General features: G+C 49.5%; 2 protein-coding genes and 1 pseudogene across 9 annotated transcripts in view; 2 read left to right on the top strand and 1 right to left on the bottom strand.

Annotated features, from left to right (window-relative positions):
* TBC1D16 (TBC1 domain family member 16) overlaps positions 1–22,929 on the bottom strand; it is an 89,205-nt gene extending 66,276 nt beyond the window's left edge. For 3 of the 6 annotated variants that reach the window (XM_070479816.1, XM_070479819.1, XM_070479820.1), the window contains exons 1-3: positions 22,395–22,476; positions 2,884–3,132; positions 12–609 (exon numbers count right to left, since the gene is read on the bottom strand). In XM_070479816.1, coding sequence (XP_070335917.1) covers positions 12–609; positions 2,884–3,070 — 785 coding nt within the window. In that variant the 5' untranslated portion in view covers positions 3,071–3,132; positions 22,395–22,476. Of the gene's footprint in view, positions 1–11; positions 610–2,883; positions 3,133–22,394; positions 22,477–22,850 lie in introns of those variants that run through there. The other 3 variants (XM_020899348.2, XM_070479817.1, XM_070479821.1) reach the window with 3 other exon arrangements.
* Positions 8,713–9,324, top strand: LOC110140730 (EKC/KEOPS complex subunit TPRKB pseudogene; annotated as a pseudogene).
* The window catches only part of CCDC40 (coiled-coil domain 40 molecular ruler complex subunit), a 46,594-nt gene continuing 42,686 nt past the window's right edge, over positions 21,489–25,396 (top strand). The window contains exons 1-3 of one of the 3 annotated variants that reach the window (XM_070479813.1): positions 21,489–21,631; positions 23,231–23,351; positions 24,830–24,890. In XM_070479813.1, the coding sequence (XP_070335914.1) occupies positions 23,323–23,351; positions 24,830–24,890 (90 nt within the window). In that variant the 5' untranslated portion in view covers positions 21,489–21,631; positions 23,231–23,322. Of the gene's footprint in view, positions 21,632–22,884; positions 22,976–23,075; positions 23,099–23,230; positions 23,352–24,829; positions 24,891–25,396 lie in introns of those variants that run through there. The other 2 variants (XM_070479815.1, XM_070479814.1) reach the window with 2 other exon arrangements.

Here is a 25,396-nt window from a genome sequence, read left to right as displayed (position 1 = left end):
GGGGAACTCACCCGCTCTCACTCTCCAAGAACACGGAGCTGCTGCTCTCAGCAAGGGCGGCGCTGATGGGCGAGAGGCAGAAGGGTGAAGAGAAGGCCTCTGAGTCCGAGTCGAAGGAACTGGCCCTGCTCACACCCTCGGCCGACAGCTCCAAGGAACCCTCCTCCTCACCCACCTCGGGTCGGGGCTCCCGGCCCTCTTCTGTCCCATCTTGCGAACTGACCGCTGACAAGATTCCTGAGTCGCTATGGGCCGGTGGCAAGGCTGGGAGGGGGCCGTCTGTCCCCAAGCCCGGGGCCAGCTTCTCCCCATCCTCAGGCGAAGGGCTGACGCACTCGGTGTCTCGGATGCTCTGGGCCACCACCAGGATGTCCTCGTCTCTGGGGATCAGGGTGGACCTGGGCTCCGTGGGGGATGGCTGGTGGGGGGCCCCTGAGCTCTGGGTGCGCCGGCCCCGAGGGCGGGGTGCCTTGCGCACGGGGGAACTCTCGGGGGTGATATAGCGCAGCGCCTCCTCGTCCTGCTTCTGGATCCGGGAGTTGGGGACCCACGCGAGGATGAGGGTGGCCCCCAGCAGTTCATCCTTCTCCATGTACAAGCACAGGTAGCCTATGAGGGGTCAGGAGCACAGATGGTTAGGCAGGGCCGTGCACCAAGTGCCTCTAGCTGCTTTCTTCCCAGAACCACACCCAGGCGAGAAAACCGTGGGGCTGTGCAGCCCGGCCCTAAGAAGGCACCCCGAGGGATACAGTTGAACTCAGGATGAATGAGAGTCGAGGGCATTTTCTAAGCACACACACTGAGCAGATCTGGGGGCGAGCCCTCAAGCAGCAGGATACCCTGTGCCTTCCCTCCTCCTCTTGTTCAGAGCCCCACCCTGTCCACGGCTCTAGGGGCCCCAGGGCTCCCCTGCCTCCATCAGCCTCCCAGTCTGGATGAGCCCAGGTGGCTGGGGAGGCGCCCAGGGACCCAGAAGTGCCACCAGCTTCATCGCAATCTTAGGAGGGACTCAGGCTGCAGACTTTATCACTACGTCACACAAAAGATAAATCCAAGATGAGTGGCATTTGGGCCTTTCCCTGTTGGCTGAGGCTTCTCAGCATCTCTTCTTTAAAACTGCTTGTCGGAAGGAGGGCCATCTTCAATGTCATGTCCCGGATTGCTGACAAAGAAGAGAAGAGCAGTTCTCTGAGGCCAGCAGCACATGGGTGGGCTCTTAGGGCCCCTGAATGCTCAGTTTGGGAGGAAGGTGGCCTTTCCTCCTGAGACACCTGCCATTTGGGGATGTCCTAACTCTTAGGCCTATGGCACCCAGGTTCCCAGGCCTCTGGGTCTCTGAGAAGCCCCTGGGGCAGGAGCTGGGGTCCCTGTCATGCCCCAGGGCTCTGACTCAACCCAGAATCCTTAGCCCAGCTCCCACTTCCAAAACAGTGGGGAACTCGGGGGTTGTCAACCAGTTGTCCAGAAGCATAACATTCAGGTGAGGTCAAGTGTCTCCACATGGCTTTGGGTTGGAAGGGAACCTGAGACCTCTGGCCCCCTCTCCCTTGCCTCCCATCAGGCAAGGATGATACCAGAAGCCCTTCAAAGGCTGCAGCTTTTATTTTTGCTTTATGCCCAGAACATGCAACACCCTCAGACTCAGGCCTAGGACCTCTGCTCCTGGCCCCCTGAGTCCTTGGAATTTGGGCCCATGGTCAGGCATCCACAGGGGCAAGGCAACACGCCACTCAGCCTTCAAGAGCACAGTTCAGGAGCCAGGACCCTGGAATCCCCCACCCTGACAGTTCAGAATCTGCTTCCAAGACCTGTTCAGGGCTTCCCACCTGACCTATCTGTGGGGGCTTTGGACGGGGCTGTGATGTCCCCTGGAGAAGGCTCAGGGTCCTTAAAACCCAGGAAAGAGCTGGGACTGGAAGTCGGCTCTCCTGCTTTGGAACCTGGAGGGTCTGGTGACTCTAAATCTGTAGCTAACTGTCCACTGTAAAGATATGCTTATCAAGGCAGAAGGACAAGAATACTTCCGGAGAGTTAAGCTCCCTGCCCAAGAAGAGTCACAATTAGTGACACTCCTGCAAAGAGAATCTGTGCCCACTCCCTTCGTGCACAGGAGAGCTTGCTGTTTGGGGGCTCAGAATACAACTGGAGCCCTGGAAAAAACGCAGTCTCTTTCTCTGCAGCTTGGCAAAAGATAGCAAAGTCACTGTCACCACAGGAAAAGTTACCCACTCCTGGGACTCAGGAGAGCCACAGGCTGTAGTGTCCCTCGAACTGCCCAGGGCAACTCCAGGCTCTGGTGTGGAGGGCCAGGAAAGGACCCTCCATCTCCATTTGTGCAGAGGCTGAGAGCTTCCTTCCCCCATTTCAAAACAGTGGATTTAAGCACAAAGGGTGCGCAGGATCAATGATTTCCATGTCCTCAGCATCCCAGGCCCACTTCACAACCTGCTAGGTCCTCATCCCACCCTCTGGGCTGCGGGAAGGGATGAAACCACCAAGCCTGACCTGAGGGCTGTGTTCCTGCACACACTCAAGGGGGCCTGGGGGAAATCCCCCCACCAGGCAGCTTCCTGAAGAAGATGATGCCCCGCTTCCCTCCCTGCAGTCGGGCGCTCCCGCCTCCTAGCAATCCTCTCTCAGCAGCCCTGTATGCACGAATGGCCTCTTCCATCGCAAACACAGCTAATTCCCCTTCAACCGTCCTGCCTCCTCTCTGTGAGTCAAAGGTCAGTGATGTGCTTCCCAGATGGGGAAATTAGGGCAAATGGGAAAGTGACACAGAAGCTTGCTAACTTCAGAGAGATCAGCCAGCTCTCTCTGGACCTGTCACCCCAAGCTTTCTTCTCCCAGCCCGTGACCCCAGGTTCCCTGTGCCGGGCTCACCTGGGTGGTGTTCCCCCAGCCCCTGCAGCCCCTCTGGTGGGTGCACGCAGACATTGTTCTTGGAGTAGATGATCTCCCCATCCAGGACGGTGGGGGGCCCGCCGCCGCCGCCGCCACCACCCGGGGTGAGGGTCAGGAAGTCCGAGGCTTTGGAGGAGGCCCGGCGAAGGAGGCGGCCCAGAGACATTGTCGGGGCAATGTTTCCATCCTCCGCACACTTGGGCCCAGGTGGGGCTCTTCCAGACCTGCCTAGGGGAGGAAGAGAGAGGACATCAGGGTCATCAACTTGGACAGGGCATCCCTGGGGCACATTGTGTCCCACATAGGTAAGCTGCAAACGGAAGCTGTGCAACCACAGAAGGGGTCCTGCTAGCACAAGGCCATACAGAGGAAGTGGGTTCTCAACTGTGGCCCTACGGACACTCAGGGCTGGGCCATTCCTGGTGGTGGTGGCTGTCCTGTGCCTTTTAGGTTGTTTTACAGTATCCGTGGCCTCAACTCACCAGATTCCACTAGCACCCCTTTCCACTATGACAACCAAAAATGTCTCCAGCATTGCAAATATCCTTCGAAGGCAAAATCACCCTGTTAAGAACCAGTCTAGGGAATTCCCTGGCAGTGAAGTGGTTAGAAATGGGCACTTTCACTGCTGTAGGCCCAGGTTCAATCTCTGGTTGAGAACTAAGATCCCACAAGCCCAAAGTGTGCACCTCCTACAAAAGGACCAGTCTAGAGGAACCTGTTTCCACAGCAGTTCAGTTCAGTTCAGTCGCTCAGTCATGTCTGACTCTTTGTGACCCCATGGACTGCAGCACACCAGGCTTCCCTGTCCATCACCAACTCCCGGAGCTTGCTCAAACTCATATTCGTTGAGTTGGTGATGCCATTCAACCATCTCATCCTCTGTCATCCCCTTCTCCTCCTGCCTTCAATTTTTCCCAGCATCAGGGTCTTTTCTAATGAGTCAGTTCTTCGCATCAGGCGGCCAAAAGTATTGGAGTTTCAGCTTCAGCCTTAGCCCTTCCAATGAATATTCAGGACTGATTTCCTTTAGGATTGACTGGTTTGATCTCCTTGCTGTCCAAGGGACCCTCAAGAGTCTTCTCCAACACCACAGTTCAAGCAAGAATACTGGAGTGGGTTGCCAGGCCCTCCTCCAGGAGATCTTCCTAACCCAGGGATCAAACCCAGGTCTCCTGCATTGCAGGTGGATTCTTTACCATCTGAGCCACCAGGGAAGCCTCCAGGCTTTCTCTTTGCTTAGGGTTCACCACTGTGTCCCTTCCTTCCTGAGGTTCTCAGCCCTCTGCTTCCCAGGGAATGTCCTGGTTCTCTGTCTTCCTTCCCACCCCTCCAGGTCTTCACCATCCTCACCTGACCCGTGTGTCATCATCCCAAAGCCCAGCCTCTTGTCCTAACACATGCTGGCCACCTCTGCTGGGAAGGAGTCACAAGGGATAGGTGAAGGACTCGAGTTAACACCCAACTCATTCTTTAAAAAAAATAAACTAGGAATCAAACAATCAGCTTGAGAATATATATAGAACTCCTACTCCTAAAGACTCCCCACAAAAAGGAGCAATATCCCAACAGAAAAAGCAGGCGATTCACAGAAGAGGAAACGGAAGGACTGAGAACATAAAAAGAAAACCCAACACCTGATACACTGGCAAAAAGCAATGCTAATTCCAGCAAAAATGAAACAGAAGCCCAGGCAACAGCTACTTGGACCAACCAAATATTCCTGTCCATGGGGCTCATGAGGGCTGCCTACCAAGCTGGGAGTGCCTACCATGGGCATGATGTCGCCTGTATAAATGAGCAGATGTGTGGAAAGCTGGTTCCTGGTCAGAGATCATAGATGTCTGAGACCCAGGCCACATTGGGCAGGGTGCAGGCCAGCCTTGAAGGGTGAGGTGGCTGGAATGGGAATGTCACAGATGGGCTGCAATTCCAACTCTCGGAGAAAGAAACAGAAAAGACTCGAAGCCAATATGATAAAGTCATTGACTGGGAATAGATAAACCAAACAGAGTCTGTCCATATGATGGGGTATTACTGAGTTTTCAGGAGAGAAATTCTGACACCTGCTACAATGTAAATGGAACTTGAGGACATACTCAGTGAAACCAGCCAGTCACAGAAGGACAAATTTGCATTGACATTAGGTACCCGGGACAGTCAAACTCATAGAGACAAGAGAATAGAAGGGTGGGTGCCCAGGGCTGGGTGAGGGCTGGGGAGTTAGTGTTTAATGGGGAGAGTTACTGTTTGGGAAGATGAAGAAGCTATGGAAATGGATGCTGGTAATGGCTGCACAACATGGACCCAAATGTCCCCAGTGCCACTGAACTATCACTTGAAAATGGTTAAGACCACAGAGTCCTAACCACCAGGGAATTCCCTATGTCATGTATATTTTACCATAATAAATTTTTTTTTAATTGTCAACTGGAGGAGGTTCTCAGGGTAAATTATATTGTTCTTCGTACTTTCTGCATTTTGTTCACTTACCCCTAAATCCAGGGCTGATTTAGGATGTTCCCTAAATGGAGTTCTCTTTGTGTCCAGTGCTTGCACAGTTTCTTGGGGCAGAGGGCAGGGACTAGGGGGCCATCTGGCTCAGCAGGGGAGGGGTGGTCTCGGCGCTAATTTCCTTCAATGTCTTGGGACCGGGTGGCTGAAGGCTGGATCCTCAGCACCTTATGGCTCTCTGGTTGCCCCTCTGAGCCCCCTTGCTCCGATCTCCCCTCTACCTGCATATTTCCAGTTGTGTCCGGGGCTACTAACTCTCCCAAACACAGTTCCATGGGGGCCCCCCGGAGCCACATTTCCCATCCCTGCACCTTTACCTAGAGAAATCCACCACTCTCTTCTCTGTCATTGCTGAGGTTCCTAAGGGCAGGATGACTTTGACAATCACCAGCCCTGGGGACCCAGGACCAGCTGGGGTCCTTGCCTTCTCATCCCTGAGCCACAGAAGCCCCTCCATCTCGGCCATGTCCAGGGTCCCGAATCCACCCCTTCTTGGGCACCCACCAAGGCTGAGACCCCACTTTCAATGTGGGTTACAGAATTAAGTTGACCCCTCAGCCCCAGCGATGGTAAGCAGGCTCTGTAAAGGACCAGACAGGAAATATTTTTGGCTCTGTGGGCCCAAAGGTCACTGTGGAGACTACTCAGCTCTTCCCTGTTGTGCGAAAGTAGGCAGCACTCAGGCAGGTGTGACTGTTCCCACCAGACTGTTTGCTTACCTGGTGGTTCAGATGGTAAGGAATCTGCCTGCAATACAGGAGACCCAGGTTCAGTTCCTGGGTTTGGAAGATTTCCTGGAGAAGGGAATGGCTACCCACTCGAGTATTCTTGCCTGGAGAATTCCATGGACAGAAAAGCCTGGCTGGCTACAGTCCATGGGGTCACAAAGAGTCAGACATGACTGAGAGACTAACACTTTCACTTCACTCATGCCAGTTCCATATAATTCTGATGTCACACAGGAAAACCCTTCAATTTTTTCCAATCATTTAAAATGTCATAACCAAGCTGCCCTGGTGGCTCAGTGGTAGAGTCTGCCTGCCAATGCAGGAGACATGGGTTCCATCCCTGATCTGGGAAAATGCCACAGAGCAACTAAGCCTGTGTGCCACAACTACTGAGCCTGTGCTGTGGAGCCTGCGAGCCACAATTACTGAGCCCACAGGCTGCAACTACTGGAGCCCGAGCACCCTAGATAGAGCCCGTGCCCCACAGCAAAAGAAGCCACTACAATGAGAAGCCCATGCACCACAACTAGAGAGCAGACCCTGCTCACTGCAGCTCGAGAAATGCCCTCGCAGCAACAAAGACCCAGCAGAGCCAAAAATAAAATCAGTAAATAAAATGATGAAAAACAAATGTCAGAACCAGCCTTAGCCTGTGCACTGTACAGAACAGGCAGAAGGCGGGATTTGGTTCATGCGCTACACGTGGCCAACCCCTGGCTCAGACCACTTTCTGGAGACTCAGGGCAGGGCTGTTCCTCGCTACCCAAATCCCCTCCAGGCTGACTTTTGGGGAAGCCTTCTGGCCTCCCCAGGTCGAGGGGGCGTCTCCCCCGTCTTAACCACCGAGTTCTCCTGTCTGAACACACGACATCTGACCAAGATTCGAAACTTAAATCACACTGGAACCTACACATCGGAATATGTGTTTTCTTTCCAATTAATCACTTGATAAAGCTATATTTCAATTCTAATGATGACTTCATTCCATTCATCTGGAATATTTTTAGAATTCAAGAATCACTCCAGAATTACAAGATCAGTTAATGAGCCATACAAGAAAATGAATTCCCCTCTCCAGATCAGCACTGCCCAGGAGACATACAATGTGAGGCCTCATATGCAACTTTAAATTTCCAAGTAGCTGTACTTTTAAAAAGTAAAAAGAAAGAAATGAGGGAAATTCATTTTAACAATATGTTTTTAGTTAAGCCACTATATCCCCAACAGTATTACTTCAGCATGTAATCAACATGAAAAAATTACTGATGAGCTATTTTACATTCTTTACATCTCCAGAGTCCAGTTTATATTTTGAACATAAGCACACCTTAGTTCAGATCAGCCGTGGTCCAGGTGCTTAGTGGCCTCCTGGGGCCCGTGGCCTCTGGGTGGGCAAGACTAGGGCGGGGCTGGGGCCCCACCTCCATCTGAGCCTCAAATGGTATTACTAATACTTAGTTTAATTGCACTAACTGCCAGAATGAGCTGCAAACAACACTCAGATGATTCTAAAAACCACACCATCTTTAAGTGAAGATGGTTTGCCACTGTTGAGGGTAATCAAAAGAATGTGCTGAAAGCTCTGAAGGGGATTCCAAAATACAAGTGTTCACAATATAGCATTTTCCCCACGTCGGCTGTGAAATCCCACTGCAGCCCTGGAAAGCAAGTCCTAGCAGCACAGTTTTGCAAACGAGAAAACGGGTACTGCACACCCCAAGTCCGCACACCCCAGTGAGTGGACACACCTAAACGTGAGAACTTTGTCCTCCGTGCTTGGAGTTCTGGCGCCTAGGCGCCCCCACCCAACCTGGGTAAGCAAGGACAATCCCCCAGCTCCACCCCCAAGGCTGTTCAAGGGTGGGAGATAATCTGCTTCTTGGTAGATCCCAAACGTCTGTTAAACATTAGCCATGAATATTTACTCTCTTCAATGTTCACTTATTTTTTTCAATGTATTTGCTCCTTCATGAACCTATTTTGCCTCAATTAAAACTGGTTCCCAATCTCTGCTCTCTTTCAAACTAGAAGCGGAGACTCCTTGACCTATTTTTTTAAAGCTTTTTCTTTTTTTAATTATGAAATGTGTTCAGAGAAGTGTCAATATAAAGAACACGTGTCCCTGAACTCACACAACCCAAAAATATCTGTGTATTTTCTACTATCTTCTGTGTCTATCTTAACAAAACAAAATCACCTACTGGAATTGTATCATATCTTGCTTTTTGTTATAATGTATTTTTCCACGTGTTATAAGCTAAAATGTGTCCCCTCAAAATTCACGTTAAAGTTCTCACCCCCACACTTCATGTGTGTGTGTGTGTGCCAGTTGCTCAGTCGTATCCAACTCTTTGCACCCCCAGGGACTGTAGCCCGCCAGGCTCCTCTGTCTTTGGAATTCTACAGGCAAGAATACTGGTGTGCAATGCCATTCCCTTCTCCAGACCCCTGGGATCGAACCCAGGTCTCCTGCATTGCAGGCAGATTCTTTACCATCTGAGCCACAAGGGAAGCCCCTACACTTCATAATTCAACATTATTTGAAAGTAGCTTCTAAGGACGGGGACGCGACGTAGCATCCTGCTTATCTATGAAATGCAGTTAACACATCAGCTGGACCTATTCCCTGAATACAGGGTGACCCTTCTGTTATTTAAAGATGTAAAAAAATGCTGCGGGCTTGAGAAAAAAGGCCATGGAAGGTGCCATTGATGGCTCATTAATAAACCCTACAGTGATTGTTGATCCATTTCAGATAATTGTGGCCGCAAACAAAGCAGTTCACCTCTACAAACTGGGGAAAATGAAGACAAGAACTCTATCTACTGAAGTTATTTTCAATCTTTCCCCAAATAACAATACTTCAGAGGCCTTGAAAAAATTTGTTATCTCAGCAAATGATACTTCAGTTTTGATTGCTTATATTGAAGAAGGTGAAAAATAAATAAATCAAGAATACCTAATATCTCAGGTAGAAAGAAGGTCATCAGGTTCCTCTGAAAAATCTCCCCGAAATAACAAATATTACAGAAGTCAAAAAGGTATATAAACTATCTTCACAAGAAGAAAGTATTGGAGCATTATTGGATGGTATAATTTGTAGAATGTCAACAAAAGATGTTTTGTGAAATGACAGAAATATTAAAAAATTTTCAGCTTTAAAAAAAAAGAAAAGAAAGTAGCTTCTATATAGAGATAATCAAGTCAGAATTAGGTCATGAAGGGAAGGCCTTAATCCAGTGATTGGTGTCCTTTATTTTATTATTATTTTGAAAAATATTTATTTACTTGGCTGCACCAGGTCGTGGTTGTCGCACGCAAGGTCTTCAGTTGCAGCACGTGGGATCTAGTTCCTTGATCAGAGATCAAATCCAGGCTTCCTGCATTGGGATCTTGAAAAATCTTCACCATTGGTTCACCAGGGAAGTCCCTGGTGTCATTTAAAAAAAGAAAATTTGGAGATAGATACAGGTATACAAGGAGAATGTAGTGTGAACATGAAGACAACTCTCTACAAGCCAAGGAGAGAGACCTCAGAAGGAACCAACCCTTCAAAATCTCAGGTTTCCTGACTCTAAAACTGTAAGAAAATTGATTTCTGTTGCTTAAGACACCCAGTTTGTGGTACTTTTTATGGCAGTCACAGAAAACTAATACACCACATTATTAATTAATTAAAAAATCCAAAATGTCAACCCTCCATCTTAACATCTATAAATATATTACAAGAATGCACCATTCTTGAACTAGCCACATCACTAGATATGTTTTCCAAATAGTGGCTACCTAAATAATAAACTTCACATTTTTATGCAGAAATCTTCATCTGTATCCTGTTTTCCTAGGTTAATTTCTGGAATTCCTATTTCCTTGGGAGGCCAAACTGACAGAATGTCCAGTGGATTTCTAAAAATCCATTGATTTCTAAAAATCAGAGCTTTAAGGGATTTGACGTTTTGCTAATTTGGTCATTGCAAAATGGTTTTCTGATAATCCGTTTGCTTGAGTGGGTTGCCTTATTTGTATTAAACATTTGTGTTATTCCTGTGAAATGTCTGTTGGTGTACTTTGCTAATATTTCTGCCGGGGTGTCAGAATCCTTATTAATAGGAAAGAAATGTTTATATGGCAAAGATCTTAATCTGAATCTTTTGCTGTATGTATATTTTCCCTAGTTTGCCTTTAAATCGCATTCAGTTCAGTTCAGTTGCTCAGTCGTGTCCGACTCTTTGCGACCCCATGAACCACAGCACGCCAGGCCTCTCTGTCCATCACCAACTCCCAGAGTCCACCCCAACCCATGTCCATTGAGTCGGTGATGCCATCCAACCATCTTATCCTCTGTCATCCCCTTCTCCTCCTGCCCTCAATCTTTCCCAGCATCAGAGTCTTTTCAAATGAGTCAGCTCTTCGCATCAGGCGGCCAAAGTATTGGAGTTTCAGCTTCAGCATCAGAAATACAGACGTTTTAAACGTCTAGGCAAACTGATGGTAACTTTCCCTTAGTGATTTCCTTTTTATCCATTTTACACTTTATATCATTCTTCCCAAGCCAAAAATCCATTAATGTTGGCTTATATTTTCATCTAATTTTCTTGTGGTTCCATTTTCAATGAACTACTACTGATATTTCAAAAAGTCTAATTCAAAGTATACATTTACCTGAAAAAGCCACGCATTCACCAACTCACTGAATGAGTGTTTGTATTGTTTTTATCACTATTTCCCTTTATTTTTTTTTGTATACTATTGTTTGATTTTAAGAAATAGGGAGATCAATTACAGCTTAATAAAACTTGGATACTTGTCATATACAATCTTATGAGAAATTTTTAAAAATGGGGGAAGGGGAGGGTCATGTTAACCTCTTTCCCCAGCAACCACCCCCACTCCACTGCAGCACCACTGTTGCAGTAAATTTCAGAAACTTGATGGCCTGCCTTTCACACCAACCATCATGGAAGCCCCTCTCCTCTGTGGGGACTGGCAGCCCCCCCGGGTGTACAGAAAACCAGGCTCTGCTCATAGGCAACTGACATGGTGACTGCACCTAGCCAGTGCAGTCCTTCTCAGGATCTGCCAGCCACAGCTTCCTCATTTGGGCCAAAGCACGGAGTCCAGAGCAAGCTCTCCAAACACGCCCTCCCTGCCCACATCCCCACCCCCTGCAGTCCTTTCCCCTGGAATCCCCCTTACTGCCTTATTTTGCTTCTGTTGAAAGAGATGGCTTGTTGCTATTTAGAAGGCAAGGCCTATGTATCCAGAATGCCTCACACCCAGCGGGGCCTGCCAGGGGCCCCTCACCTGCGCCCAGGCCAAGAGTGACAATTGCCTATCACATAGGGCCCCCAGCTCCACAGTCACAGCTTGTGTCTGGTGGCCGACCACCGTGGGGAAGCCAGGCAACACACAAGTCCGCAGAGGTTGGGTTTCTTGCTTGGTGTGAATTTCTATTCTGCTCCCACCATCTGAGTTGGCAGCATCCTAATTTGGCAGTGCTATCGGAGGCTTCCAGCTGGTGAACATAAATCTGAGTTTACCCCTACCCTGTCGGAAGAGAGGGAAGGAAAAGAATCCCAGAGAGCACAGTTGCTGAAAGGCCTCCACCTCCCAGATGAGAATGGAGGCCCTCCCCGCCCAAAGCTCAGGACAGCGCCCTTGGGGTGCAGTTGCCCCAAATCGAGCGGAGCCACTAAAAGCAGGGCTCGGCCAGAACAGCACTGATGTCCAGAGGCTCTAAGGTGACCTGATGCAGTGCTTCTCCAAACCAGGGGGCTTTAAGAAACTCAGAGGGCAAATCCCTACACTCTGACCCCGCGGGTCTGGGGGAGGGGGCGCCCAGGTGCCACCATCACCATGTGAGACTGGGAACCATTCACTCACTGCTCCCCTGAACCCCCAAGGAAGGCAGAGAATCAGGCTCTGAAAGGAGGCAGACCAGCCCCTCTGCCGCTCAGGCTGTGCTGTTATCAGCACAAATTAATGACACGTCAGTGGCTGCCCGGAGCCTTCCCCCACCGCCTCCTCTGGTCTGTCACCAGTTGGATGTTGAGTGTTGGGTGGATCCAAGACTGCAGAAGGCCTCTCCCCTGCCTGCAGCCCAGCACCTGTCACTGGGTTAGTAAACGTGGCTTTGGGCCCATGTGTCACCCAGACTAGAGGAACGTGCAGCTCTGTGTCCAGGGATGCGAACTGGAAGGAGCCGGCCTGGAGAACGGCCTTCAGAGACCTCCTGAGAGGAGCCTCCTGGGCTTCAGTGCCCACTGTTCTGGCAACGAGACCTGACGAACAGTGGGCTGGCTGGGAGCAGCTCCTGGAGTCCCGGCCTGTCCCTCGGGGGTGTCCCTATGAACCCAGGATGGTGGAAAGGTTTATGGTCAGAGTCTTGTGGCTCTTGCTTCACAGATAAGCCACATGTGTGCACAGCAGCATCCAGCTCCCTCAGGGTCCTTAAAGCCACCCGACCAGACCCCTGGGAAGCAGCGGGCCCCTCTGTACTAGTGTTAAGTCCCCCGCCTAGATTTCTAAGGTCGGGCCGTCCTGGCCTTTCAGCGCTCACTGCCGGAATCATTTCCTCTGTGTCGACCATTGAAGGGGAAGCTGTATCCGGAGCGGAGTACAGGCCTGGGCTTCTGACAGGCTTGGTGGGGACTTAGAAAGCCAGAGGCTGGGGGAGCACTGGGAAGAGGGTTCGGTGGCAGGGTGGGGATGAGGAGGGCCTGCCCCAGCACCTGTTCCCCTCCTTTCCCTGACCAGCTGTCTCCCGGTGGAGCCCACATCACATCCCTCTCCCAGCCCCTTTGCTCACAGGCTCTCAGACTTCAGCGATTGGCCTTAGAGAGGAAAGGTCATGGCCTTGGGACCAATCCCACCTTCAGGCCACACCTACAGCTCCCATGGGCACCCTCTGAACACTTGCCATCCTCTCCTGACCCTGAGGCTATGTCCTAACTGGGAGCCCCCAGAGGGTTCAACAGGCCGGGGCGGGGGGGCAGGGGTTGGGGCCAAGCCAGGACAGGGGGGCAGCCTGGGAGGGACCCCCTGTCTCCTCCAGGGTACATGACTGCTCTACAGCAGGGTCCACATCACAGCCAACAGGAGGGGCAGCTGCAACTTTTCTGGGGTGCACTACACAAGGGTCACGGCTCTGAAGGAGAGAGTGGAGGCGATCCTTCAAAGACATCAGGGCTGGAGCTCAGGCCAAGGAAGAGGGTCACGGCCAGGCCAGAGGGGGGCTGATGCCTCCAAGGGACCCATAAAACGGAGGAGACTGGTAGGGAGGGAGACAGAGCTAATCAAGGGCCTGACCCCTGCACCGCAGGCTGGGATGACAGGGGCTGTTTGGAAGGAGCCGCTGGGAGGAGCAGGAGCAGGAATGCAGGAAAGCTCTCCAGAGGAGTGGCCCGGGGGGAGGGGAGGGGCCAGTCCTGCGGATGGATGGGGCTGACGGCCGCACAAGGATGGGAATGCGTTTAATGCTGCAGAACTATGTGCTTCCAAGTGTTCAGTATTCAAAATCTGCTGTGTGCACTTTATCACAATGAAAAAATAGTAATGATAGTTGAACCTGCAGAGGGTGCACGGATTCTCCGTACCACCCTAAAAAAAAATAACATATATTAATTTTTTAAAAAGACATCTGGGACCAGGAAGCTTGCAGCCAAAGAGGCCAGGCTGAAGTGGAATGGCGTGGATGGAGGCAAGGAAAAGGACAGGGAGCTTGAGGCCAGTGACAAAGGGAGCTCAGGTCCCCGCATTGAGGGCAGGCTGCCAGGAGCAATGCAAGGGCCTGGCAAAGACCAAGCAACCCGATGACAGATCTTCTAATGTCCCTGAATCCACAAGATGCATGACCTTGAACAGTTCTTGAGCAGATGTGCAGAGCAGTTTACACCTGGGATCTTTTGGACCTAGAGTCCTGCAGGGAACAAAGATTCCCACCCCACTGGGAGACCAGAAAACTGTGCTCCGGAAAGGTTGCCAGGTACAGAACCTGGAGCAAGCAGAACACCCAGGTCCCCTTCACAGATCTGGGGTCTTTCTATGGGCCAGACTGACTCTCCTCCTTATCCAGACAGAAGTGGGGACCTGGAGAGGGTGTACAGAGAGGACCTGTACAAGGGGACCCTCTCATACAATCTAAAAACGCCACCAGCAGGATCCTGAGACACACAAAACCAGTGACGCCCATAGTCAGAAACAGCTATCTGACTTTCTGCATCTCTACTAAGGATTGAGTGTTAATTGAAATAAAAAAGCAGCTTGAGATGCTCAAAGCACTTTGTACCAATACTGTAAATCCTCTCCCCAAATCCCGAGAGATGAAGGGTGGATAGAGAAACAGCTCCAGGTAGAACCGTGACAATGATTTAAAAAAACAAAACAAAACAAAACCTCATCCTCCTTGAATGCATTCATTTAATATTTTTACTTTTAAAATGGTTATGTTCTTATCAGTTTTCTTGATCTTAGCTTATAAGCTCCTGTGTCCATGACATCTCTGAGAAGTTCCTTTTATGAAGGGCCATCTTCAGTAGAGTTCCAAATGCCATGTTTTTGTTGATGGAAAGGAGAGCGATGCCAACCTGGCAGTTGGCACAAGGAATACAGAAATGGAGTCAGGCCAAGATCTGGAATGTGCATTAGCTTGAGTGTGCAAAAAAAAAAAAAAAAAAAAAAGGCAATGATTTTAAAAGATATAAAATAAAAATGCCAGTGCTGGCTTTTAACCATCTCTGATAATGTTATGAATACACGTTGAATTCTGTGCTGCTCTGAGCCATCAGAAACCACTGGGTAGGACCACATTTTTTACAAAATAGGCTATTGTATAATTTGAAAGGAAAGATCCACTTGACCTCTCCTCAGAAAACACACACACACATACACACACACACACATATGAAACAAAAGACTCTGCAAAAACTCCTCGACTAGGGAGTCATTCTCTCCTATTAATCTGCAACTCTTTAAGAATTAGAACATCTTTGAGAACTATTCTTGGTTCTCTGTGACTTGCAGGAATAAGTCACACTGGTGATGAAGGTAACTCAAGTTTGCTTCCAGGAGGAAAGAGGTTTTGAGGTGGTTGGAGAGTGGGGAGAGGGTGCCTATAGAAGAAAGATGTCAGAAACTGCAGCAGCCCCAAGAGAAGTAGGGTGGGGCCCGGGAAGGATAGCAGATTTCTTCTCTCCCAGCCCTGTTCAGAACTGGCCCCGCTACGCTGGGTTGTAGCCAGTGGGCAGCAGCAGGCCTGCTGTCAACCACACATGTTCCCACCTCCCTCCCCAGGAACCACGTGGCCACTGACACTTGGCCCAGAGGAACCGAGGCTTTTGTAACTCCACGTGGCACTGGTGGGGTGGGGCTCTCCTCTAGTTAATATTTACAGGGGTAAAGTTAAGAATCTATTACCTTCCCTGGTGGCCCAGTGGTTAAGAATCTGCCTGCCAATGCAGGGGACATGGGTTTGATCCCTGGTCTGGGAAAATCCCACATGACCCAGAGCAACTAAGCCCATGAACCACAACTACTGAAGCCCATGTGTCTAGAGCCCGTGCTCCGCAATAAGAGAAGTCGTTGCAATGAGAAACCCGTGCATCGCAACAAAGAGTAGCCCCCACTTGCCACAACTGGAGAAAGCCCAAGCACAGCAATGAGGACCCAGCACAGCCAAAATAAACCTGAAGAATTCTTTTTTAAAAAAGAAACTATACCCCAAATTCATTCCCCAAGATTTAGTGATTTAGACCCAGCGAGAGTCCTCCTAGATAGTGAGGTAAAGTCACCAAAAAAGACAGAAATGAGCAAAACACAGATGCAGAAATGACATCCTTTAGAAAAGACACAAGTCTCCCCTCCTGCTTCCTTCATGAAGCACTTCTATCCCCAATGCATTGGCTTTCCGTGGCAACTGTAACTAAAATAGAGACTTACAACAATACAGTGTATTATCTTGCAGTTCCAGAGGCCAGAGGTCAACCCAGGTCTCACTGGGCTAACCTCAGGTGTCAGCAGGGCTGGGTTCCTTCCCGAGGCTCCAGGGGACAATCCATTCTCCTGTCTTTTCCAGGTAGAATCCATGTACATCCCTTGGCTTGTGGCCCCTTCCTCCTCCTTCAAAGCCAGCAGTGCAGGTGCAGTCTTTCTCATAGCGCATCGCTCTGACATTGACTCTGGCCCCGTCTTCCACTTTCAAGAACCCTGAGATGACACGGCCTCACTGGATAATCCAGGACAATCTCTCCACATCACAGTCAGCCAATAGGCATCCTTAATTCCATCTGCAACTTGAATCCCCTTTGCCACGTGACCCAATACAGTCACAAGTTCCCAGAACTAGGAAGTAACATCTGGACATCTGGGGACTGCTCTTCTGCCAACCACATCACACCAAGGACACTGTAAAGAGCTGACTTCTAACTCTCCAGGGGGCTTTCCATCTCCACTGTCCATCAAACTTCCATTCAGAGCAACTAGCCTTTAAGCAATATGATGAGAACCTGGGCCTAGACGTTGCAGAGGGGAGACCCAGCCTCTGTGCCAGCTGGACAGGACAGAGGAAAACTGTGCACAGACAAGTGCCAGAGCCTTGATTCCGGTGCTGCTTATGGTGGTGGTGGTGGTTTAGTCACTAAATCGTGTCCAACCCTTTTGCAACCCCATGGACTGTAGCCCCCAAGGCTCCTCTGTTCATGGGATTTCCCAGGCAAGAATATTGGAGTGGGTTGCCATTTCCTTCTCCAGGGGTATCTTCCCAACTCAATGCCTCTCCTGCATTGCCGGCAGGTTCTTTACCGCTGAGCCACCAGGGAAGCCCCCATGCTGGTGTAAGAGGCTGCATCAATTCTCAAATGGAAAACAAATAAAGCAAAGGTGCAAACACCTCCTGAACCTTTCTAAGAAGATGAAAGGAACAGGGCTGCCTGGAGCCAGTCGGAGAGAGGCTCTGCCCAGACTCCTCCCATTCACTGTTCTGTGCCATGACCCCGCCGCAGGGCCACCCTGAGTCAACAGGACAAGTGTGGTCCTGGCAGCTCGTGATCTGGCAGTTCCCGCATACCTGTCACAGCCCATGTCCACTGTGACAGCTGTCCACTGCAGCAAGGGGGAAGCAGGTAGGGAATGGGGCCAATGAACCCTTAGGGGGATGTGTTGTGCGGCAAAGCCCACAGGTGATTCTTTCCCCGACCTTGTCACTATCACACTGCTCAGGAGAAAACTGCCCTGAGCTCTGGTCACCTGCCAGATGACCAGAAGAAAACTGGTTCATCTGCTTTGCCCTCAAAGACCAATCAACACAGAGCAGGGACAAGGTAATGCCATCTTAAACACAAGCCAGACACATGCAAACAAGGGTTGTTTTCCTCTCATAAAACATCTGCTGCTAACACACCTCACAAGAGGCCCCAGTTTCCTCTACCTTCCCAGAACCAGGCACATGCATCACAGTCTTTTTGGGAATATCCAGTTTTGCGGTTCAATGGGTGATATAAATATTACAGATCAGAAACCCTTTCTTTGGGGTGCACAGTTTGGGGAAGTTGGGTCTCCTTCAGTCTCGTTGCCCAGATAAGACACCTGGGAGCTGATATCACCCCTCTTCTTATTTGCATTTAAGTTCAAATTATGGGATCATTGCAGAAGAGAAATATATTTGCTGCACTTGCATTTTGCATTCAGGATTAACACGGAAAAGACTGTGGGTCAAAGACAGGGCTGCTGTGCGTGGGGCCCTCTGTGTGGAAGTGAGGACAACACAATCGACTTGCAGTTAAATCGAAAGAATGAAGTTTAGGGCAGAAATCCTAGAGCTGGGGCCTTGGGGCAACTGTCATAAGGAAAAAGGACCCTCAAGAGGCCGTAACTGGAGAAGACAGTTAAAGAAACAAGGATGCGGGAAGATCTGGTGGCCTGCTTAGTTGTTGTTCCTCTCCTAACTGTCCAGTTGTCACTTCGATGATCACCCACTCCTTGGAAAACTCCAAAGCCTCTGCCTGTCCAGAGAAAGACCATCTGCTGCCCATGCCCCTGGACAGAAAATACCCCCAAACCACCTCCCACAACGCACCAAGGAAGGGGGGCCTGCAAGGAGAAACAGACTTAAAGGTGAGTCAGGATTCATACTGAGAAAGGACTAAACCCAAAAAGCAAGGGAAAGGGTAAAGCCAACCAGGAAGCCACTGACCAACCCCAAAGTGGATGAGGGGCATCTGACCTCTATATTGTGCCTATAAACTTTAACCCAGAGAGGTTCTCAGTGTCTGTGGCAAAGGAGTAGCTGCTGCTGTTGCTGCTAAGTCACTTTAGTCGTGTCCGACTCTGTGCGACCCCATAGATGGCAGCCCATCAGGCTCCCCCGTCCCTGGGATTCTCCAGGCAAGAACACTGGAGTGGGGTGCCATTTCCTTCTCCAATGCATGAAAGTGAAAAGTGAAAGTGAAGTCACTCAGTTGTGTCCGACTCTTAGCGACCTCATGGACTGCAGTCTACCAGGCTCCTCCGTCCTAGCTAATGTACCACAAAACAGAAATCAAACTGGGGGGAAACATACTGACAACACCCCCAGAATGCACCACACTTGATCTTGCTCACAGAAAGCATTTTAGCTCCAGAAACTGAAAAACCAGGATTTCCCTGGTGGTCCAGTGGCTAAGACTCTGTGTTCCTAATGCAGTTCGATCCCTGATCAGAGAACTAGATCCCACATGCTGCAACTAAGACCCAGCAGAGCCAAATAAATATTTAAAAAAAAGAAGAAGTTGAAAAATGGTAAAGGTATCAAATGCCATCTGATAGATATGTCCTTTGTTCTGATTCCAATGCCAGAGAGTGTAACAACCAATTTATAAACCACTTAAATTCAGGGTCACTCAGTGGAAAACCAGAGCAAACACCAAAGTGTGCAAGTAGGTTCAGACACAGGCTCAGGATGCACCCAAGTGATGGTGGTTTTTATAGGAGCTAATCCAAAAAGAGCATGGAAAAGATACTACCACATCTCTGTATGCAGTCAGGTGAGTCCATACAGACCCCTCAATCTTGTATATCAGCTCTAAACACCGGGAAAGACTCTCCGTCGGAGGCTCAGGCAAAGAAGGGCATGCCATTCAGACTGGATAGTGCATTTGGGTTATTTTAGTTCTTTCCTTGTGCTAGCCATACAACTGAGGCTACTGCAGGCAGACGACGAACTTGATCTTTTTTTTTTTTTAACAAGTCTTAAGTGCCTGATTTCTCCTCTCTGAAGATGGCTATATCGGTTGAAAAGATGGAGTAAAGGACATGCCTCAGATCACATAGCATCAGGTAGTTCATCAAAGCAGATTTATTAGAGATGCAAGACCAAGTGCCCAGAGGACACGTGAGTGGTTGCTAGTATCAAAACCACCAACATGGAAGTGAGTGGGAAAAGATTCCCTATGTCATTTACAAGGATGTGGGGGTGGGCTGGGAGAAGTATGTGCTTTCTTTGTGCAATGGCCTCATCAACATTCGTCAATCTAATACAAATACAATAGAACAATGTACAATAACAATGTACACCAATAAAACCAACCTCCACTGCTACAAATCCTTCATGTTTAAAGTCATCCTCCCCAACTGTACCGCTGTATGAAGCTAATTCACTAACTTTACAGAAGAGGATTCAGGCCTGTGGAGAAAACTGGGGACCCTCGGCCGGATGTGGGGGGACAAGTTAAAATCTCTACTCCAGATTTGCATTGCCAGGCAATCTGGTCATCCCGGTCAGCCCAGGGGGACCCAGCATCCCACAAAATTATAAACAGTGTAAATATATCTATGGGGGAGGAAATGGCAACACATTCCAGTATTCGTGCCTGGAAAATCCCATGGATAGAGGAGCCTGGCAGGCTACAGTCCATGGGGTTGCAAAGAGTTGGACACAACTGCGCACACAGGAGGTTTTATTTCTTCTCTGGGTAACCACTTTTTTGAACTCAAAAGAATCACAGTTTTACAATTATTTTAACTTGTATTTGTATTATTTTAAAATATAGCAGTTTTTTAAAATCAAACCAGTTGATTTTGTAATAATAAATGTCCACATTTTAAAACTAAAAAAAGAGAGACTGTAAATATATCTAAATGGAGAATTCCACTTCGGCTTATGATCAGCTTTCCACCTGATGGACCACATATACAAGGAACCAAAAAACAAAACCAAGTATCTTTACCAATCTAGTTAAATGTGAAAAATCCAAACAATGGTCATTAATAATAATTAAACACTTATATTAACAGGAACTTTGAATGAGCCAGGTATTAGGTGCTTTAGATAACTGTTGCAACAGAACTTTGTGACAGGTTGTATTACTCCCACTTCACAGATGGAGAGACCAAGGCACGGTAGCATTAAGTCAGTACTACGTACTGGGTTGGTATTCAAATCCAGCAATCTGTTTGGAGGCCATGTTTTAAACCCAAGCACTGAGCTACCCAAAACCCGAGCCAGGGAGACCAGCATAGTTGTAGGTAGGGTTCTGCAAACCCCGAGGCTGACCTCAGATGCCTTTACACTGAGGCCTGGGGGGCTTTTTATAGACTCAACTGAATTGATATTAGCAGCTAGTGGTGACATCGGTTAGTCCCCACTCTCTCAAATGTTTATGAATCACTTGGCAGAGTGAACCATGTTATTCTAAGTCCCTAGGGCAGGGAGAGTGTGTGTGCATGTGAGAGGTAGGGGCAAGAGTATGTGCATGTGAGTGGTAGGGGCAAGAGGGGAGGGTGTTACAGTGGTTTTCCAGAGTTGGAACATTCTGGGCCCAAGGCCTGTATTTCTGTCACTCTAGGATGCATGAACTTGGGGAATTTAAGTGTCAGTGTTTCCACCTGTAAAATGGGGATCACCTTAGTTCCTGATTTTATGGGTTTAATTCATACAAGATAGTCAGAATCTATTTACATAACGATCATCATGGCTGGAGGATTAAAAATTCCACTGATAAGAACTTTCCTTAGTCATATTCTGAGACTCTGCTCACCACAAACGCTCTACAAGCCAAGTGCACTCAGCAGAGAATAAGCCTTCTGATACCAACAACACATGGCTGTCAATGAGTTTCACAGTTAATACTAACAGGATTTCCTCACTTTAGTAATCTTTTCTTTGCAAAAGTTTTCCTGGTTCTTAAAAGTGTTTAATGTTTGCTAGTCAACTAAATATTGATGTTTCTAGTAGGGAATTTCTAAAACAAACACACAGTTGTTTTTTTTTTTTTAAGTTCTCTAATCAATCTGTGACAGATTTAGAATGTAACTCTCCAATCTGGGCCTTTGCCCCTGCCCTTTGATAATATGCTTCATCACATGGCTGGATTTTGAGAACCAGTTCCCTCTTTACAGACATGGGAACTGGTGCCTGCAGGTGGTAAAGAAGGATCAGTGGGACCAGTCCAGGGGCTGGCCAACCAAGCCAGCTTCTCCTATGAACTTGAGGAGGCAGTAAAACAAACTTCACGGTAAGGAAAGTGAACGTATTATGTCGTTTTCTGTTTCTGAATAGAATCTGAACTAGGTTGTGGCCAACATATGACACCGACTTCCGAGTGTGGGAATAACAGGATTTCAAGATTCATGGCTTCTGGCAGCGTGCCTTAGGTTATATTTAGAAATCTTAAATTGCCGATTTTTTTTCTTTTCCCTTTTTCTTCTCTTTCTATTTTTTTCTTCCTTTCTTTTATTATTATTTAAGAAAAGATCAAGAGGAAGAGCTCGGGCCTAAAGGGTGTGAGTTTCATGACCTGCGGCTCTTAAACAGGCAGACCACCCACCCCAAGGCCGGGAATATTAAGTAGGCGCCCCGTGCGGGTGAAACACACACTTTGGGGGCTGTGTCGGCAAACGCCGGGCCCCTACAAGTTCTCATTCGCGTGCTCTGACGATCCAGCCAGACAAAGACCGCAAGTTCTCCGGACCAAAGATTCAGACAGCCAGAGACCGCGTCTCCTCGAATTAGGCCCACACTCCCTGCCCGGGGAGCCAGAACCCACCGCGGAGGGGGTCCCCAGAGAGCTCCCCGCGTGATCCTGCCGCCCCACTCCTGCTCTGGCCCTGCACGCACTCTCTGCGCTGCGGCCAGACCCCGGCCCCTCCCGGGCCCCGCGGCTGCAGGCCCACGCGTCCCGCGCGCCCCCACCCCGTCCCGCCGAGGGGCGCTGCCCGGTACCCCGCCGGCCCCTCAGGCCCCGCCCCCGCGGCCCCCGGCAGGTCCCCGATACCCACCCGGGTCCCGCACCCGGGGCCGGATTTGCGCCGGCTCCCGGAGCCGCCTCCGCCGCCACTGCCGCCGCCGCCAGTGAGGTTTGGTGGGGCGGGGACGCGCGGCGAGGCCCGGCCCCCGGCCCGCCCCCCGGCCCAACCCGGCCCCCGGCCCAATCAGACCCGCCGCCCACCCCACCCCCGCCAGCCCCAGTACCAACCCGGCCCCAGCAGTGTCGCGGAACTGCCCCAGTCACCTTCCGCTCTCCGACCCCAGGCCCCGGCCCGGACGCCCCCTTCCTATTCCGGGCCTCGCCGCCCGCCCGGGCCTCCGGCCCCGGGACTTTGCCCCAGAGGGAAGCCCCGCGACCCCGGAGTGAAGCCAGGACCCTTGGGACGTCCCACGTGCGCGCTCGCCCTCTCTGTCCACCCTCTGCTTTTGTTTTTACCATTTTGAGATAGGAAGAGAACAACACCCACCAGGAGGCCACAGGGCATCCCTCTCCCGCCTTGAATTCTTCGCAAGAACCCCGGGAAGGGGGTACTGAGCCCCCCAGGTCTGGAGATGGACAGGCAGGCACTAGGCGGGGGCTCGGTCCCTGAAGGTGCGGCTGGTCCGGACCCCGTCGCGCCCCCGCCTCTTCCTTCCATCCTCAGGACACTTGGCCGTCCCATGTCCCCGGCTTCCCGGGTGCCCTGCGCGAGCCCCTGGGGCGCCAGAGTGGCCGGTAGGACACACGTTGACACGGTTGTCACTTTACAGAACTGAGTCGGGCGGGGTAGAGTTCGGACTTAGAGATGGAGAATATGTGTATTTATCCTTTAATACATTTACAGAGTTAAATATTCTGTGTTTCCAGTGTACACAAACGGCACAAAGGCCTCCGGCCCCGCAAGCCCGGCGCGTGGTCCTTGCCCGCCGGATGTTGACGGCGTCGCATAGCAACTGGAGATGGCGGAGCCTGGCGGCGGCGCTGGCGGGTAAACGGGCCTAGGGTTCTGGGGCCTCGGAACTGCCCCCACACCTCCCGCTTCCTATAGCCCCCTAGGCACCCCTTCCCTTCCATGCCCTTTCCCCCTCTCCTCTACCCCTGCCTCCCCACTTTCCAGGCTTTTCCTGATCTCCCCGGTCACCCCCACATTCCTGCACGCCCTTCTGCCTTCTCACCTCGCGTCCCTTTGTCCTCTCCCGTACCCTCCCTTTTTCCCCTTTTCTGGGCGCTCCTTTCTCTGAAACCCGGGACTTGCTCAGTCCACAGTAACCATGGCAACCACGATGCTTGGTAATCCCTGCTGTAGAGCCCTGAGAGCAGGGGTCTCTGTGCTGGACGCTTCCCAGCGAGGTCAGTGAGAGGGAGACCAGCCCAACCTCCCCGGGGTTGGAGGTGGCAGGTGATGGACTGGGTTCGGTATGGCCAGGCAGCCCCACCGTGAATGCCTTAAGCACACAGATAGGCTGTAGTCAGGTAAACACAGGGCCACCCGGCCTCTGCTCTCCTACACTTTATTTAAAAGGATAGAGTCTATTTTAAAAATTTACCTTTCACGTTGGACACCGCTGTATTGTTTCTTTCTTCTTTTTTTTTAAGGTAGGTCTGCATCTACTGACATGGAAAAGTTCAGATACAATAAATGAAAAGACTAAATGCAAAACAGTGTATATAGTGTGATCTCTAATTTGGTGGATGGGTGGTTTACATGCACAGAAAGATATTTGAAAGAAGATATCCTTGGGACTTCCCTCGTGGTCCAGTGGCTAAGGCTCTATGTTCTCAAAGCAGGGAGCCTAGGTTCCATCCCTGGTCAGGGAACTAGACCTCACATGCCACAAATAAGAGTTGGAATGCCACAACTAAAAAGAGCCCATGTGCCACAACTAAGACCTGGCACAGCCAAATAAATATCTAAAAAATAAAAATAATACATAAAAAGATATCCTTAAATCTATTACTACTACATCTTGTTATCTTGAGCAAGAGAGAAGTCACAGGGGATTTTCATTGTTTGTGTCACATATTGCTGTATTAGTTTGACTTTTAATTAGAAAAAAAAAGCAATTTTAAGAATGTGACATTCTTGTACTATCCAAATCATGAGGAAACTAAAAGTTTCTGGAATATTTGTCCTTTTTGTGCAATTTTCTCTTGTTTTTTATTTTCCCCATTTTGTCACAAACACAAGTATATTTAAGGTGACTTTTCTAGCATAATCTACTTGTACTGTTCCTTAAATGTTTCAATCATTGCATTTTTCATTCATTCTTGGAGTGATTCTTGTGCCATGCGACAAGCATGATCTAGTGCTGGTGTTAGTGACAAAGTGATGGCCATCAGCCTAGAGAGAAGGCAGACAATCAACAGTAAACATAATAACTAGATATACAGACAATGAGGCGGGGATAAATGCCAAGAAAAAGAAAGATGTTATTTGAAACTGTTCAATTGTTTCTCCCCCACCAGGTCTCACTTGGGAGGCAAATCTTCTGAAGGAGAAGAGGACCAGAATGTTGAAGCCGGCAGGGTAAATAAAGTTCCTGATGGGATGAATTAGTCTAGGCTGTATTTACTAGGAATTAGAGTTCAGATTTGTTTAAGAAAATTGCTCAATGATACTGTGACCTTGCTCTGGAACAGACTCAGTTCAGTTGCAGAGAAACTTAATTTCTTTCCACCTCCTTCTGAAGTGTTGATGGCTCATCAAGAATGCCTTGGATATCCCACACCTAGGTCACCCTGAGTTTTTCAGAGCTCATTTCCTGTAACGAAAGATGCAAAGTAATTACCAAAAAAAACAGAGCAGATAAGCTAAACTATGAAACATAATCTCCTAGCAATGCTCAGAGTGTATAGATGCAGTTTTCCCATCAGTTCAGTTCAGTTCAGTCGCTCAGTCGTGTCTGACTCTGTGACCCCATGAATCGCAGCATGCCAGGCCTCCCTGTCCATCACCAACTCCCGGAGTTTACTCAAACTCATGCCCATCGAGTCAGTGATGCCATCCAGCCATCTCATCCTCTGTCGTCCCCT

Source organism: Odocoileus virginianus, chromosome 17 (genome assembly GCF_023699985.2).
Source record: "Odocoileus virginianus isolate 20LAN1187 ecotype Illinois chromosome 17, Ovbor_1.2, whole genome shotgun sequence".
Lineage (NCBI taxonomy): Eukaryota > Metazoa > Chordata > Mammalia > Artiodactyla > Cervidae > Odocoileus > Odocoileus virginianus.
This window is presented reverse-complemented; position numbering and strand designations above follow the sequence as displayed.